Source organism: Anopheles coluzzii, chromosome 2 (assembly GCF_943734685.1).
Source record: "Anopheles coluzzii chromosome 2, AcolN3, whole genome shotgun sequence".
Taxonomy (NCBI): domain Eukaryota; kingdom Metazoa; phylum Arthropoda; class Insecta; order Diptera; family Culicidae; genus Anopheles; species Anopheles coluzzii.
In genome coordinates, this window is record NC_064670.1 from 61,175,535 (window position 1) to 61,188,356 (window position 12,822).

The 12,822-nt window shown below is 44.2% G+C and overlaps 1 protein-coding gene across 1 annotated transcript; it reads right to left on the reverse strand.

Moving 5' to 3' along the window:
• Positions 1–4,041: 4,041 nt before the first annotated feature.
• LOC125908317 (uncharacterized protein K02A2.6-like) lies at positions 4,042–12,053 on the reverse strand. The gene is made up of 2 exons (XM_049611010.1): positions 12,050–12,053; positions 4,042–6,470 (listed from the first exon to the last, which is right to left on the reverse strand). Exons 1-2 carry the CDS (start codon positions 12,051–12,053, stop codon positions 4,042–4,044), a joined length of 2,433 nt encoding a protein of 810 aa, XP_049466967.1.
• Positions 12,054–12,822: the final 769 nt, after the last annotated feature.

Sequence of the window (12,822 nt, forward strand, 5' to 3'; positions counted from 1 at the left end):
GGGGCGGTAATTAAACGAGAAGAGCTACGCTGAGAACGATTACTGGGGGTAAGTGAACCTGTGATTTTAAGAGACAGTTCCAGCGGGGAGTGGTGAGGGTCTATCTGTAGGATGGGAACTGGAGCTTGCGAGACGTATGTACATGTAGACGTTGCATTAGACTGATTTTTAGGGAAAGTAAAAATTAGATCAAGCTGAACCTGTCTGAAATTACTTACACTACTCAGCTGACTAAGGCTGTGGTAACGCACGATATCGATGAATAAACTTGAAGAATGAGCTGATGAGGCAGGAACTAGGAGCGGCAAGAAGGCGGGAGTTGGGTCCGGTGACGCGTGCCAGGTAATAGATGGAATGTTGAAATCACCGAACAGCAGTAAACGATCATTTTTCTTCATGCGCGAGATGATTTCGTCGATCGATGCATCTAACGCGTTAAGCGTGCTGGCATCGGCGCTGAGAGTAGGCGGCAGATAGATAGATCCGATGAAGAGAGAGCAGGATAGGAGTTTTAAACGTATCCAGCGCTGCTCGAGCGAATCGGAAGCTGGAGAAATCTCACAGGCTGCGAGCTTTCGGGAGACAGCGATGAGAGTGCCCCCGCCGCGAGAGCGTGAGCTGTTGCGAGAATTGCGATCGCATCGGTATACAACGAAGTTGTTATCAATTGCTAGAGATGAGGGAATGTTCTCTGAGAGCCATGTTTCGGTGAGAATGAGTACATGGTATTCTGTATCAACTGAAGCGAGTCTGAGATCGTCTAGCTTGGTCCTTAAGCCACGGGTATTTTGGTAGTAGAACCGTAGATCATCGATAGGATGCGGGAATGATGCGTGTAAGGGTAGCAGGGCACTAACCACAATAGGTGAAGCGACGGAAGGTAAAGTTTCGAAGCGCTCAGCAGCATGATGGAGAGGGGTTATTGGCGTAGAGGTGCTGTTTGACTGCGCAGTTGTCGCTGCTGGTTCGTCAACAGGGGGGAAGTTGGCGGCGCTGAATCGGTACGGATAGACGGAAGTGATTCGTGTACTTGGGTCGCATCTGTTGATTGCCTGGGACGGGATGGCGGCAGCGGTGGTTGAAGAAAATCCCGGCGAGCATTGTAGTCCAAAAATTCGCGGAATGCGAGGTGAGGGGGCCAAGAGCAGGGCGATAGAGCTTTGGCTTTCAGTGACAGGGGGACCCCGACCTTGAAAGATACAAAGGAAAGTCGCGATTCGTCTGCCCCTTGCTTTACCAATCGGATAACCGCAACGTCATGGTGTTCAGACGAGATTTTACAAAGGTGGTGAAGTTGTCTGCTGTGACGTCAGGGCTGATGTGTGCGAAGTAGATCCAGAAGCGAGGTTCGAAAACAGTAACCGTTTTCATAGCGTGATCATTGTTTGACGAACTTCCAGTGCCATGTAATAGCGGGGGTTGCGGTTGTTTTGGTCCCGTGACGTTTGTGTTGGTGCCTGCACCGGTGTTGATCTGTGTTGGTGCTAACGGTGGATAATTGCCGTCGTCGGATATGTGAGTGTCATTAACCGGCCTAGGTGGGCATACATCACGACCAAAATCCTGTTTAAGGCTGGAAATTGCGTTGTTGATATCGCTGCGTAGGAGATCTCTAAGCTCTCCCACAAGCGTAGATTTTAGGTGCTGCAAATAAGGAATGACAGCACATCCTTTGCAATACCACTTTAGTTGAGGATTGCACTTTAGGTCCATTATAGAGCCTTTACTGAGGCCTATACAGGTAGGATGGTAAAGACCACCACAAGTGCCACTACAGGGAACGGCCTCGCCGTTGATAGTGTTAGTGCAGGCTATGCAGCTCATCCTGTGCTGTGTGCGATGGGGCTATGACTGCTCGTGTGGTGGTGTGAAGGTGTCGTCAGGAAACTGATAATGGCGCTGATGCGAAGATCCACAGCGGCCTAACTTTTCAGGCGATGAAAACACAATGAACAGGCTCGCAAAACGCATTAAACACACGCAAATTGAGACAATCGCTCAAGTAGCTGCAGCGCAGCCAACAGTGAAAGAGCTTCGCTAGTTGTAACCGGGGTAAAACACTTGGCGAAAGGGGAGCTGAAGATAAGTGCAGCCGACGGCGCTCGCGTTTGACGTTTTACGTGTGATGCTTAGAAGGACGTTGAAGCATCAAACATGTTCAAATTAAAAAATATTAGATGAATGTTAGACGTATTAGAGCTTGTTTTAACACGTTGTCTGCCACCATACATGCCCACTGAACTGCCCCGTCAGGCCACGGAATCACTCTTTGAAATCAAATTCACCAATTCTCTTTGTTGTCTCAGTCGCTCCACAATGTCGTTTGTTGGGCTAATTCCATGGAATTTCATTCTTGGAACCCCCCCCCCCCTCCCCTCCCTTCCCTTCCCTTTCTTTACCTCTCGCAAAAGTCGGTGACATTCCGACTCCAACGCTTTGCAACGCTTTGGTACGCGCATGCAAACGATGCTACAACAATGACAGGCAAAGCATGGGCCGATGAAAGGCACGTGAAACTGTGAAAAGATCGATTACGTATTGTCCAAGCTGTCCCGATCAACCTCAACTTTGTGATGAGTGTTTTAAGATTGTGCATCAAAAGTAAAGGATGAATAAAAGAACTCCAAGATTTTTTTTGTTGGATGTTAGCATTTATTAATTTGTGTGTGACCTTGAGACGCTGTGGGAGAAGCTGGATTGGGATTTGAAGTGTTATCGGTGTATTGATGGTTTATTTTATTTCGTGCCGCTGCTGATGAGACCATTCGATGCCCGTGGCAATCGAGGGTGACGAAGCCTATTTAAAACAATCGTAGGAGAACGTCTAACACCAATCTAATATATTTTTTAATTTGAACATGTTTGATGCATCAACGACCTTCTAAGCATCATGTAGCACAATGTATAGTGGCAATAATTTTTTTTTAATGTGCCGAAATCTGTCTAGAGTTTTTGGGACGTCACACACACGCACACACACAGCGCGGGGAAATTGATCGTCCTCTCTACCATGCCGCGATCCCCCTCCCCGCTCGGCCCTTTGGATGATGATGCGCTACAAGATAGCTGAATCAGCCGTTCTACCGATAAGGTAGCCGTACACTCTCGTGCGTGTATGTATATGTGTGTTATTAAGTAATATGTGTGTATATTAGGCATGGGCAAAACGATTCTTTTCACCGAACACGAACGAACTAGTTCGCTCACCAAAAAGAACCGAACGCGAACGACGATTCTTTCGTTCTTTGTTTCATGAGGTTTTTATTCACAAAGAACGCTCGTTATCTTTTTCATTTACCCACCATAGACGCATACTGTAGCCAAAGAAGTACTCATTCTGTGGTTGAAACCAATCATTTAAAAACATTAAACACTCGGCTGTCTGGTCAACACAATCCATCGCAAAACCGACCAAAAACTAGCATGTAAAAAACTACTACGAGCAAAAATGTCTCCTGCATATATTGTACCCCATGCCTTATACACACTTAAGGATTCTATTTAAAAAAAACTACTTAACAGAACACAGATCGAACACCAGTTCGAACGCGTTCGATGAATTCAGTCGTATAGATACGATTTCCACACCAACAGCACACGTATCGAACACTGCTGGACAAATTCGACGGCGTTCGAGGAATTGAGTTGTATGGGTACGATTTCAACTCCAACAGGGTACATTTTGATCTCTGACGACCCGTTCGTACGGTGCGAGAAAGAGCGAGAAAGCAATATGATTTTGAACGTTTCATTACCACATTTATGTGTGCCGTCGAACACTGACGGAACGTTCGAACGCGTTCGGTGTAGTCAGTTTTGTTCTGTATTTACTGTTGTGAGTTCACTGGTTTATTAGGAAAATACTTCGGGTTTACACAATTCGTTTTATACGCGATAACAATGGCAATCGGAAAGAAAAGAAGAAGTCCAAAAAGCGCGGACGCAAGCGGCGTGGTCTGCTTGGATGACAGCTGTTGACGTCTGTCACTTATCCTGCGTTCACATACATAACATTTCCTCCCTGCTTTAATAAAGATGCTTCTAGGGAGAAAATTTCTTGGGCGGCTGCCGGAGTCTGGTCGAACGACGCAAAGTTGTTGACACGTTTCCTGGTGGTTGTGGGCTGGAAGGTGGTGTTGAGAAGGTCTCATCCTCCAAATCGTCATCAGCTGTTACGACCTGCTCTGGTTCTGCTGGGGCTGACGGTGCTGCGTGGCCATAGAAACGAAGCCTTCTAGTAGCGGTACTTGAAGATACAGCTAGTGGTGTCGATGTGGTAGTCGTTGCAACCGGTGGTGAGATTGCAGCTGAAGAACTTTCTTCTTCATCGTTGGTCTTCATTTCAAACCGTCGAATTTGATCAATGTGCCGCTTCAAATGTTGACCGTTGTACAACACATCGTAATGTAGGTCTCCCAAACGGGCGAAGATGGTAGCCGGAATCCACTTGTCCATGCGCGTGTTGCCTGATAGTACGTAGACGGACTGTCCAGGTGGCAAAATTCGAAACACAGGCCGGAACTGGGCTTTTTGTCTTTCGGAGACACTGGCGTGAACAGCTTGTGGTCTCACGAGGTCGAGTCGAGTACGAATGTTTCGTCCAAGAAACAGTTTGGCTGGAGAGTCTTTCGTCTCGGCGTGTGGAGTTTTACGGAAATGCTGTAGGAATGTGTTCAAGTTGCGTGTGAGGTTAGCGCTTGTTGTTCCCATAGCTTTGAGACCATTTTTCACCGTTTGGACATAACGTTCGGCTTGTCCATTGGTTGCTGGGTGGTAAGGTGCGGTGAGTTTGTGATATTTGACTCCACTCTTTTGCAGGAACTCTTTAAACTCCTTTGCGGTGAACTGAGTACCGTTATCGGATACTACGGTGATCGGTACCCCATACGTTGCAAAGAGTTCGTCTAGAATTTTAATTGTTGCTGCTGAAGTTATAGTGTTTGTGGGCTTGACTTCGACCCATTTACTAAAAGCGTCGACAACAATTAACATCATAGTGTTGCATACGGGACCAGCGAAGTCAATATGGATGCGCTCCCAGGGAGCACTCGGATACTCCCAGTGATGGCTGTCGAACCTGGGAGGTGTTGGTCCATAACGAGCACATGCGTGACACTCCTTAGCTGTTTTCTCTATATCGGCGTCGATGCCGGGCCAGTAGACATATGATCGGGCTAAGGCTTTCATCCTAACGATGCCGAAGTGTGCCACATGCAAATCGTTAAGAATGGCTTGACGTAGTGTGCTTGGTATGACTACTCGGTGCTCAAAGAGTAAACAGTTGGCTGCGATTGTGTACTTCGATTCGGGTGCTTTGTATCCATATTGTCCGAGGTTTTGACCTTGCTCAAGGTGTTGAAGGATTTTTCCTAGGTGAGGATCTTTGCGTGTTTCTCGAGCAATATGCTCTGCTCTTACTGGCAGTTGTTCGATTTGGACATGCGCAAATTGTTCAAAATCGTCGCCTGAGCTTCTTCCCTCGTCTTTGAATTGGTTGACATTAGAAATGTTCGGAATTCTCGAACAGTAGTCAGCGTTCGTGTTGAGATTTGTAGGCTTGAATACAACATCGAAGTTGAAGTGTGCCAAGTAGTCAGCATAATTCGCCATTCTGCTAATACACAACGTTGGAAGGGATTTCTCGGGGTGTAGAATTTGTGTTAGCGGTTTATGGTCCGTCACTAAAGTAAATTTACGTGCATACAAATAGTGAAAGAACTTTTTCACTGCCCACACGATTGCTAACGCCTCTTTGTCTATCTGCGGATACTTTTGCTCTGTTTTGGACATCGTGCAGCTAGCATAAGCTATGGGGCGTTCCGTTCCGTCAGACAATCGGTGTGATAGTACGGCTCCCAAACCGGTTTTGCTGGCATCCGTGGCTAAGATAACGGGAAGTGTAGGATCGTATTGTACCAAGACTTGCGGTGAGATTAGCGCTTCCTTAATATCTTGGTAGGCTTCATCCGCGACGTCATTCCATTCGAATGTCTGCGCTGTGAGCAAATCACGTAAGCTACGAGCTCGTGTTGAAAGGTTCGGAATGAACGAACTGTAATAGGTAGCTTTGCCTAAAAATAGCTGCAGCTCTTCCGGGGTGTTTGGACGTGGAGCATCACGGATTGCGGCAATGTGTTTGTCGGATTTGTGCAACCCATGGCGATCGATCTTGTGACCAAGACACTCTAACGAAGGAACAGCAAATACACATTTCGCTCGATTAAGCCGGAGTCCGTTATCTTTCAGTTTCTGTAGTGTACCTTTGAGGGTTTCGAGCAGGTTGTCGAAATTGGCTGCGGCTACGATTATGTCGTCGTAAAAATTGACCACATTGTTTAGGTCTTGCAGAACGCTTTCCATACGCCTTTGCCATATTGCTGGGATATTGGCGGCTCCATACACTGCTCTGGTCGGTCGGATGAGACCATGTGTAACAGTGTTTAGCGTAAGGACGTGCTTGAAATCATCGTCTATAGGAAGGTGGGTGTATGCATCGGTTAAATCGAGATGACAAAAGAAGGCAGCTCCCTTGAGTTTGTTAAAAATGTCCTCGACCTTCGGGATGGGGTGTTCATCGACTATCATACGAGAATTAACAGTCGTGTAACGAACGTCAAAACACGAATGCCGTGTTAACGGTAATTTTGAAAACGATCCAACCTTGCAACGATCCAACCTTGCCGTGAATATGAACTACAGAGAATTGACAGAAGAGAGCGAGGAAGGATGAGACCGAGGAAAGACGCCAAGAAAGCAAGAACGCAAAAACGAACGAAGCGGAATTGTGAAGTTGTGGAATTAAGTATAAATAAACGACAATAAATGTTTTTATCCGTCGATAAACTGGCGCGATCAAATTCATAAAGTGTGAAGTAAATTTAATTTCAAACATTATAAAAACATTTATTCCAGCACCTCGTGCCGTTCGTCACTAAGTGAGGTTAGGTGAGATGTCGACAAGCGAGCGTATGACACGAAGTAAGGCGAAGGCTGAGATGGCAGAAAATACAATCGCGCAAACTATATCAAGCCAACCGGCCTTGGAACAAAGTCAAGATCCTTCACCCACCACGCCGCAAAATGTGGCAAACGATCAGCAGGCTTCGGCATCGAACATGAAAGGCAATGAGCTACTATGTAAAACGGTGAAACCTCCGCGTTCTCGCTCTTCAAAAGCATCGTCAGTACGGTCGACCGCTAGAGAAAAACAACTTTTACTTGCAAAGCTAGAAGAAGAAAGACGATGCGAGATGCAATTTATCGAAAAGAAGTACGCCCTTCTCACTGAAATACCCGATGATTCAGATGACGAGTCAAGCATTGCAAGTAATATGGAATGTTTAAGAGTAGAAGACTGGGTAGAAGAAAACGCGCAGTCACAGAATAGATTCGTGAAAAGTGAACCAGTCCATGCGGTACCACCGCAAACATTACCACAACATACGGTTCTAAACCCGACACAGAACATCAATACAGTACAAGCGGAGTTATCATCTGCACAAAAAGATGCACGGAAATCGTTTGCGAAAGATCTGCCACGATTTGCCGGCAGTCCGGAAGAATGGCCGTTATTTATATCCGCATACAACAACACCACGGAAATGTGTGGTTTTACCGCCCATGAAAATTTGATACGCTTACAGAACTGCCTCCATGGGAAAGCGTTAGAAGATGTAAGAAGCTTATTAATGCATCCTGAGAACGTCGGCACAGTTATCGGAACTTTGCGGATGCTCTACGGTCAACCCGAACGCATTGTTCAAACGATAACCGATAAAATAACTGTGCTCCCAGCAGTCGACGAAAGTAAGCTGGAGACTTTGGTAGAATTTTCAGTAGCCGTACAGAACTTTTGTGCCACCGTACGGGCATGTAAAGTGCCCGATCATTTATATAACATTACTTTATTACATCAATTGGTGCACAAGCTGCCACCGCATTTACAATTGCGTTGGGCAGAATATCGTTTCAATCTTCAGGACATAAGTCTCGCCACATTTAATTCCTGGTTATATCAACTGGCCTCGGCCACCAGTGCTATAGCGTTTTCGAATATAAAAGAAAAACCTTCCAAACCCTCTAAAGTACCATATGGAAACCATAACGGTAGACAAGTTAACGCGCACTCATTATCTAATTATGGACGTTTTTCAAAGAAACAAATTCCAAGTGGCCATCGTCGAGAAAGTATCGTAGCACATGACGTGTCAACCGACTCTCATCAAAATAACCAACAAATAACTAGAGAAGAAAGTCATTGTGTGGGTTGTACTGCTAACTGCAGTTCCTTGAATTGTTGTGAAGGGTTTTTGCGCATGGCACATAATGAACGATGGGCTTTAGTGAAGAATAATGGAATATGTCGTATCTGTCTAAAGAAACATCTCCCACCGTATTGCTCTGATAAAATATGTGGAGTGTCCGGCTGTGAGTATAAACATAATCCTCTGCTACATTACGAGCAGAGAAACAATGGAAATTTACCTATTCAAGAGCAACAGTTGTCTCCTACCTCTAACAATAGGACAGCAAATAACACTCACTTCGGTGATCAAGGATCGGTACTCCTAAAATATGTTCCGGTGGTGATTATAGGACCAGAAAAACAAATTTCGACTTATGCATTGCTCAATGACGGTTCTGAGATTACACTAATTGATCAAGCACTAGCAAATGAATTGCAGCTTACTGGAACACCCCGCCCTATGGAACTGCAATGGTCGAATGGAAGCATTCGAAAAGAACCAGATTCATTAATAGTGAATTTACAAATTCATGGTGAATCCGGTGGAAGGCAAATGTGTTTACGAAACATAAGAACGGTAAGCGAACTAAACATTCATTCACAATCACTGGACATAGAGAAGCTTGGACAGCGTTTTAAACATCTTAAAGGACTACCGATGGTCTCATATACCAACGCCAAGCCTCGTATTCTCATTGGTTCACAACACTCAAGTTTAACTACTCCATTGAAAACGCGAGAAGGCCGATTTGGAGAACCGATTGCCGTAAAAACAAGATTGGGTTGGACGATCTATGGCCCTGTGAACGAAGAGACGCAAACGTATACAAGCAATCAATTGAACATTCACCTGCTTCATGAGCCTGATGACAGTGACCTTCACCAAGCAATGAAAGAATATTTCGATCTAGATAGTCTTGGGGTAGCAACAAAAAACAACTTAGCGTCTAAAGATGATGAACGGGCGATAACAATGTTAAAAAATAACACACGTTTTAACGGAGTTCGTTATGAATCCTGTTTACTATGGAGATTAGAAAACGTCGGTCTACCAGTAAATAAAGAGATGGCTTTACGTCGTCACCGCTACTTAGAACGACGAATGAAAAGAGATGAACAGCTAAACCACACTCTACATAATATGATAGCAGAATATTATCATAAAGGATATGTTCGAAAATTGGATTCAAATGAAATCTCCGAAGTAAAATGGTTTTTACCTATCTTCCCTATTAAAAATCCCAACAAACCAGGAAAGATAAGAATTGTTTGGGACGCAGCAGCGAAGTCTTCGCATGGCCTATCGTTGAATTGTATGTTATTGCAAGGACCGGATCTTTTATGTTCTCTATTGAACATATTATTATGCTTTCGTTTGGGTCAAATTGCGATCGCAGGTGACATTCGTGAAATGTTTCACCAGATAAGCATGCGTAGAGAGGATCAAATGTATCAATGTTTTTATTGGACAGAACAAGATGGAGAACTTGCCGTGTATGCTATGACCGTGTTGACCTTTGGTGCATGTTGTTCACCTTGCACTGCCCAGTTCGTGAAAAATCGGAACGCGGAACGTTTTCAAACTACTCACCCCAAAGCATACGAAGCTATCGTTCATTCTCATTACGTTGATGATCTGCTTGTGAGTGTTGAAACAGAAAGTGAAGCCTTACAATTGATAAACGACGTAAAAACTGTTCACAGTGCTGGAGGATTTGAAATGCGCAATTGGATAAGCAACTGTAAATCCGTTGAGGCGTATGTTAATGGAAGTGTTTCTACCGAAAAATGTATGAACTTTTCATCAAAAAGTCACGTAGAAAAAGTTCTAGGCATGTGGTGGGACACTGCCCTAGACGTGCTGACGTATAAAGTGTGGTGGCATCGTTATGATACATCATTGTTAACGGGAAATCGATCACCAACTAAACGAGAAATGCTACAAGTCCTTATGTCCATATTCGACCCTCTCGGGCTAATTGCACATTTTTTAGGATACCTCAAGGTGGTCTTACAGGATGTTTGGCGCTCAAGAGTTGATTGGGATGAACCAGTACATATTGAAGAATTGAAGAAGTGGATGATATGGATAAAACTTCTACCACAAATCGAACAAGTAAAAATAACCCGATGCTATTCCCAGCAATATTCCATCAATGGTGCTGAAGATGTTCAACTACATACATTCGTAGATGCTGGAGGGAGCGGAATGGCGGCCATTGTCTTTCTGAGAATCGTTCATGGACAAAACGTTCGCTGTTCTATCGTAACATCAAAAACAAAGGTGGCACCATTGAAACTAACGTCAGTCCCGAGAATGGAGTTGCAAGCAGCTCTTATTGGAGCTCGACTAGCAAGCACAGTTGAAAAGGCTTTAAAGATCAAAATATCTCGCAAAATTTTCTGGAGTGATTCAAGAGACGTATTATGTTGGATTAATTCCGATCACCGCCGATATAGTCTTTTCGTTGGCTTCCGCGTAACTAAGATCCTTGAGTTGTCGGAAAGTAAGGAATGGCGATATATACCCAGCAAGCAAAATGTAGCCGATGATGCTACAAAATGGACTCACCCGCCAAATCTATCTAATGATAGTCGATGGTTCAAGGGACCTGATTTCTTATATGAAGACGAACATAAATGGCCTTATGCTGATAATGTAAATAACTCAACAGATAATGAACTAAAAGCTAATGTGTTAGTTCATACGGTTTCTGCCACACCAACCATACATGTAGAGAAATATTCTAGCTGGCGGCAAATAACAAAAGTGGTGGGATGGATTAAGCGATTTGTACATAATATTCGTAACAGAGTACATGTCAATCGAGGGCCATTGCGAACGAGGGAATTAGGCGAGGCGGAAAATTATATTATACAATTAGCGCAGAGAGAATGCTACGGCATGGAGTATAATGAACTTAAACGATTCACAACATCCGAAAATAGTGATACACTAAAACTCCCAAAAACAAGCGCATTATATAAACTCTCTCCTTGGCTTGATCGAGAAGGAGTTATAAGAATGAAATCCCGAGTAGCAGCATGTCATTATGCCACAGAAGATGCAAAATTTCCTATTATTTTGCCTAACAGACATTACGTTACAAAACTAATAGTTTTACACTACCACGTTAAGTACCACCATCTCAATGTTGAAACTGTCATAAACGAATTGCGTCAAAAGTATTGCATTAGTCGGCTCCGCCCATTATTCAACAACGTACGTAGGAATTGCCAACATTGTAAAAATGAAAAAGCAGAACCGAACCCACCGCGCATGAGTGATCTACCACCAGGACGTCTAGAAGTTTTTTCCAGACCATTCACACATACAGGCATCGATTACTTTGGACCCATAGAAGTCGCAGTGGGCAGAAGTAACCAAAAGAGATGGGTAATGTTGGCTATCTGTCTCACGACTAGGGCTATACATCTTGAGTTAGTTCAAACTCTAACAACGAGCTCTTGTATAATAGCTCTAAGAAATTTCATCTCTCGGCGTGGCCGCCCAAGAAAATTTTACAGCGATCGCGGAACAAACTTTATTGGTGCACAGCGAGAACTAGCGAAGCTAGATAAAGAATTCAATGAAAAGGATATTGCAAAAGAGTTTGTAGACGCCGATACGGAATGGGAGTTTATTACACCAGCAGCACCACACATGGGTGGCAGTTGGGAAAGGTTAATACGCACAGTAAAGTCAAACCTTATGGCGGCGTGTACTTCCAAGAAGTTATCAGATGAAATTCTCAACAACCTTCTCATTGAAATTGAAAACGTAGTAAACTCAAGACCACTTACTCATGTCTCTATTGATCACGATGCTGCACCTGCCCTAACACCCAACCATTTCTTACTAGGCTCATCGAACGGAAGTAAACCATTAGTGCAACTAGATGATCATGGACCTAGCCAGCGACAGAACTGGAGTACTTCTCAGATCATAGCCAATCAATTTTGGAAAAGATGGTTGAGTGACTATCTGCCAGAGATAACCCGACGATCAAAGTGGTTCACTCCAGCTACTTCAATCAAAATCGACGATATCGTGCTGATAGTTGACCCAAAGCTGCCAAGGAACTGTTGGCCAAGAGGAAGAGTGGTAGCAAGAAAGATTAGTGCAGACGGACAGGTCCGCTCAGCAACAGTAAAAACATCAACTGGAGCAGTCTACGAGAGACCCGCGGTAAAACTAGCGGTGCTAGACGTTCGCAAGAATACTGAGGAGTAAGCCAACATACATTGGCATACTGGGGGGGAGTGTAACGAACGTCAAAACACGAATGTCGTGTTAACGGTAATTTTGAAAACGATCCAACCTTGCAACGATCCAACCTTGCCGTGAATATGAACTACAGAGAATTGACAGAAGAGAGCGAGGAAGGATGAGACCGAGGAAAGACGCCAAGAAAGCAAGAACGCAAAAACGAACGAAGCGGAATTGTGAAGTTGTGGAATTAAGTATAAATAAACGACAATAAATGTTTTTATCCGTCGATAAACTGGCGCGATCAAATTCATAAAGTGTGAAGTAAATTTAATTTCAAACAAGTCGGTTTGTAATTACCCGTAAT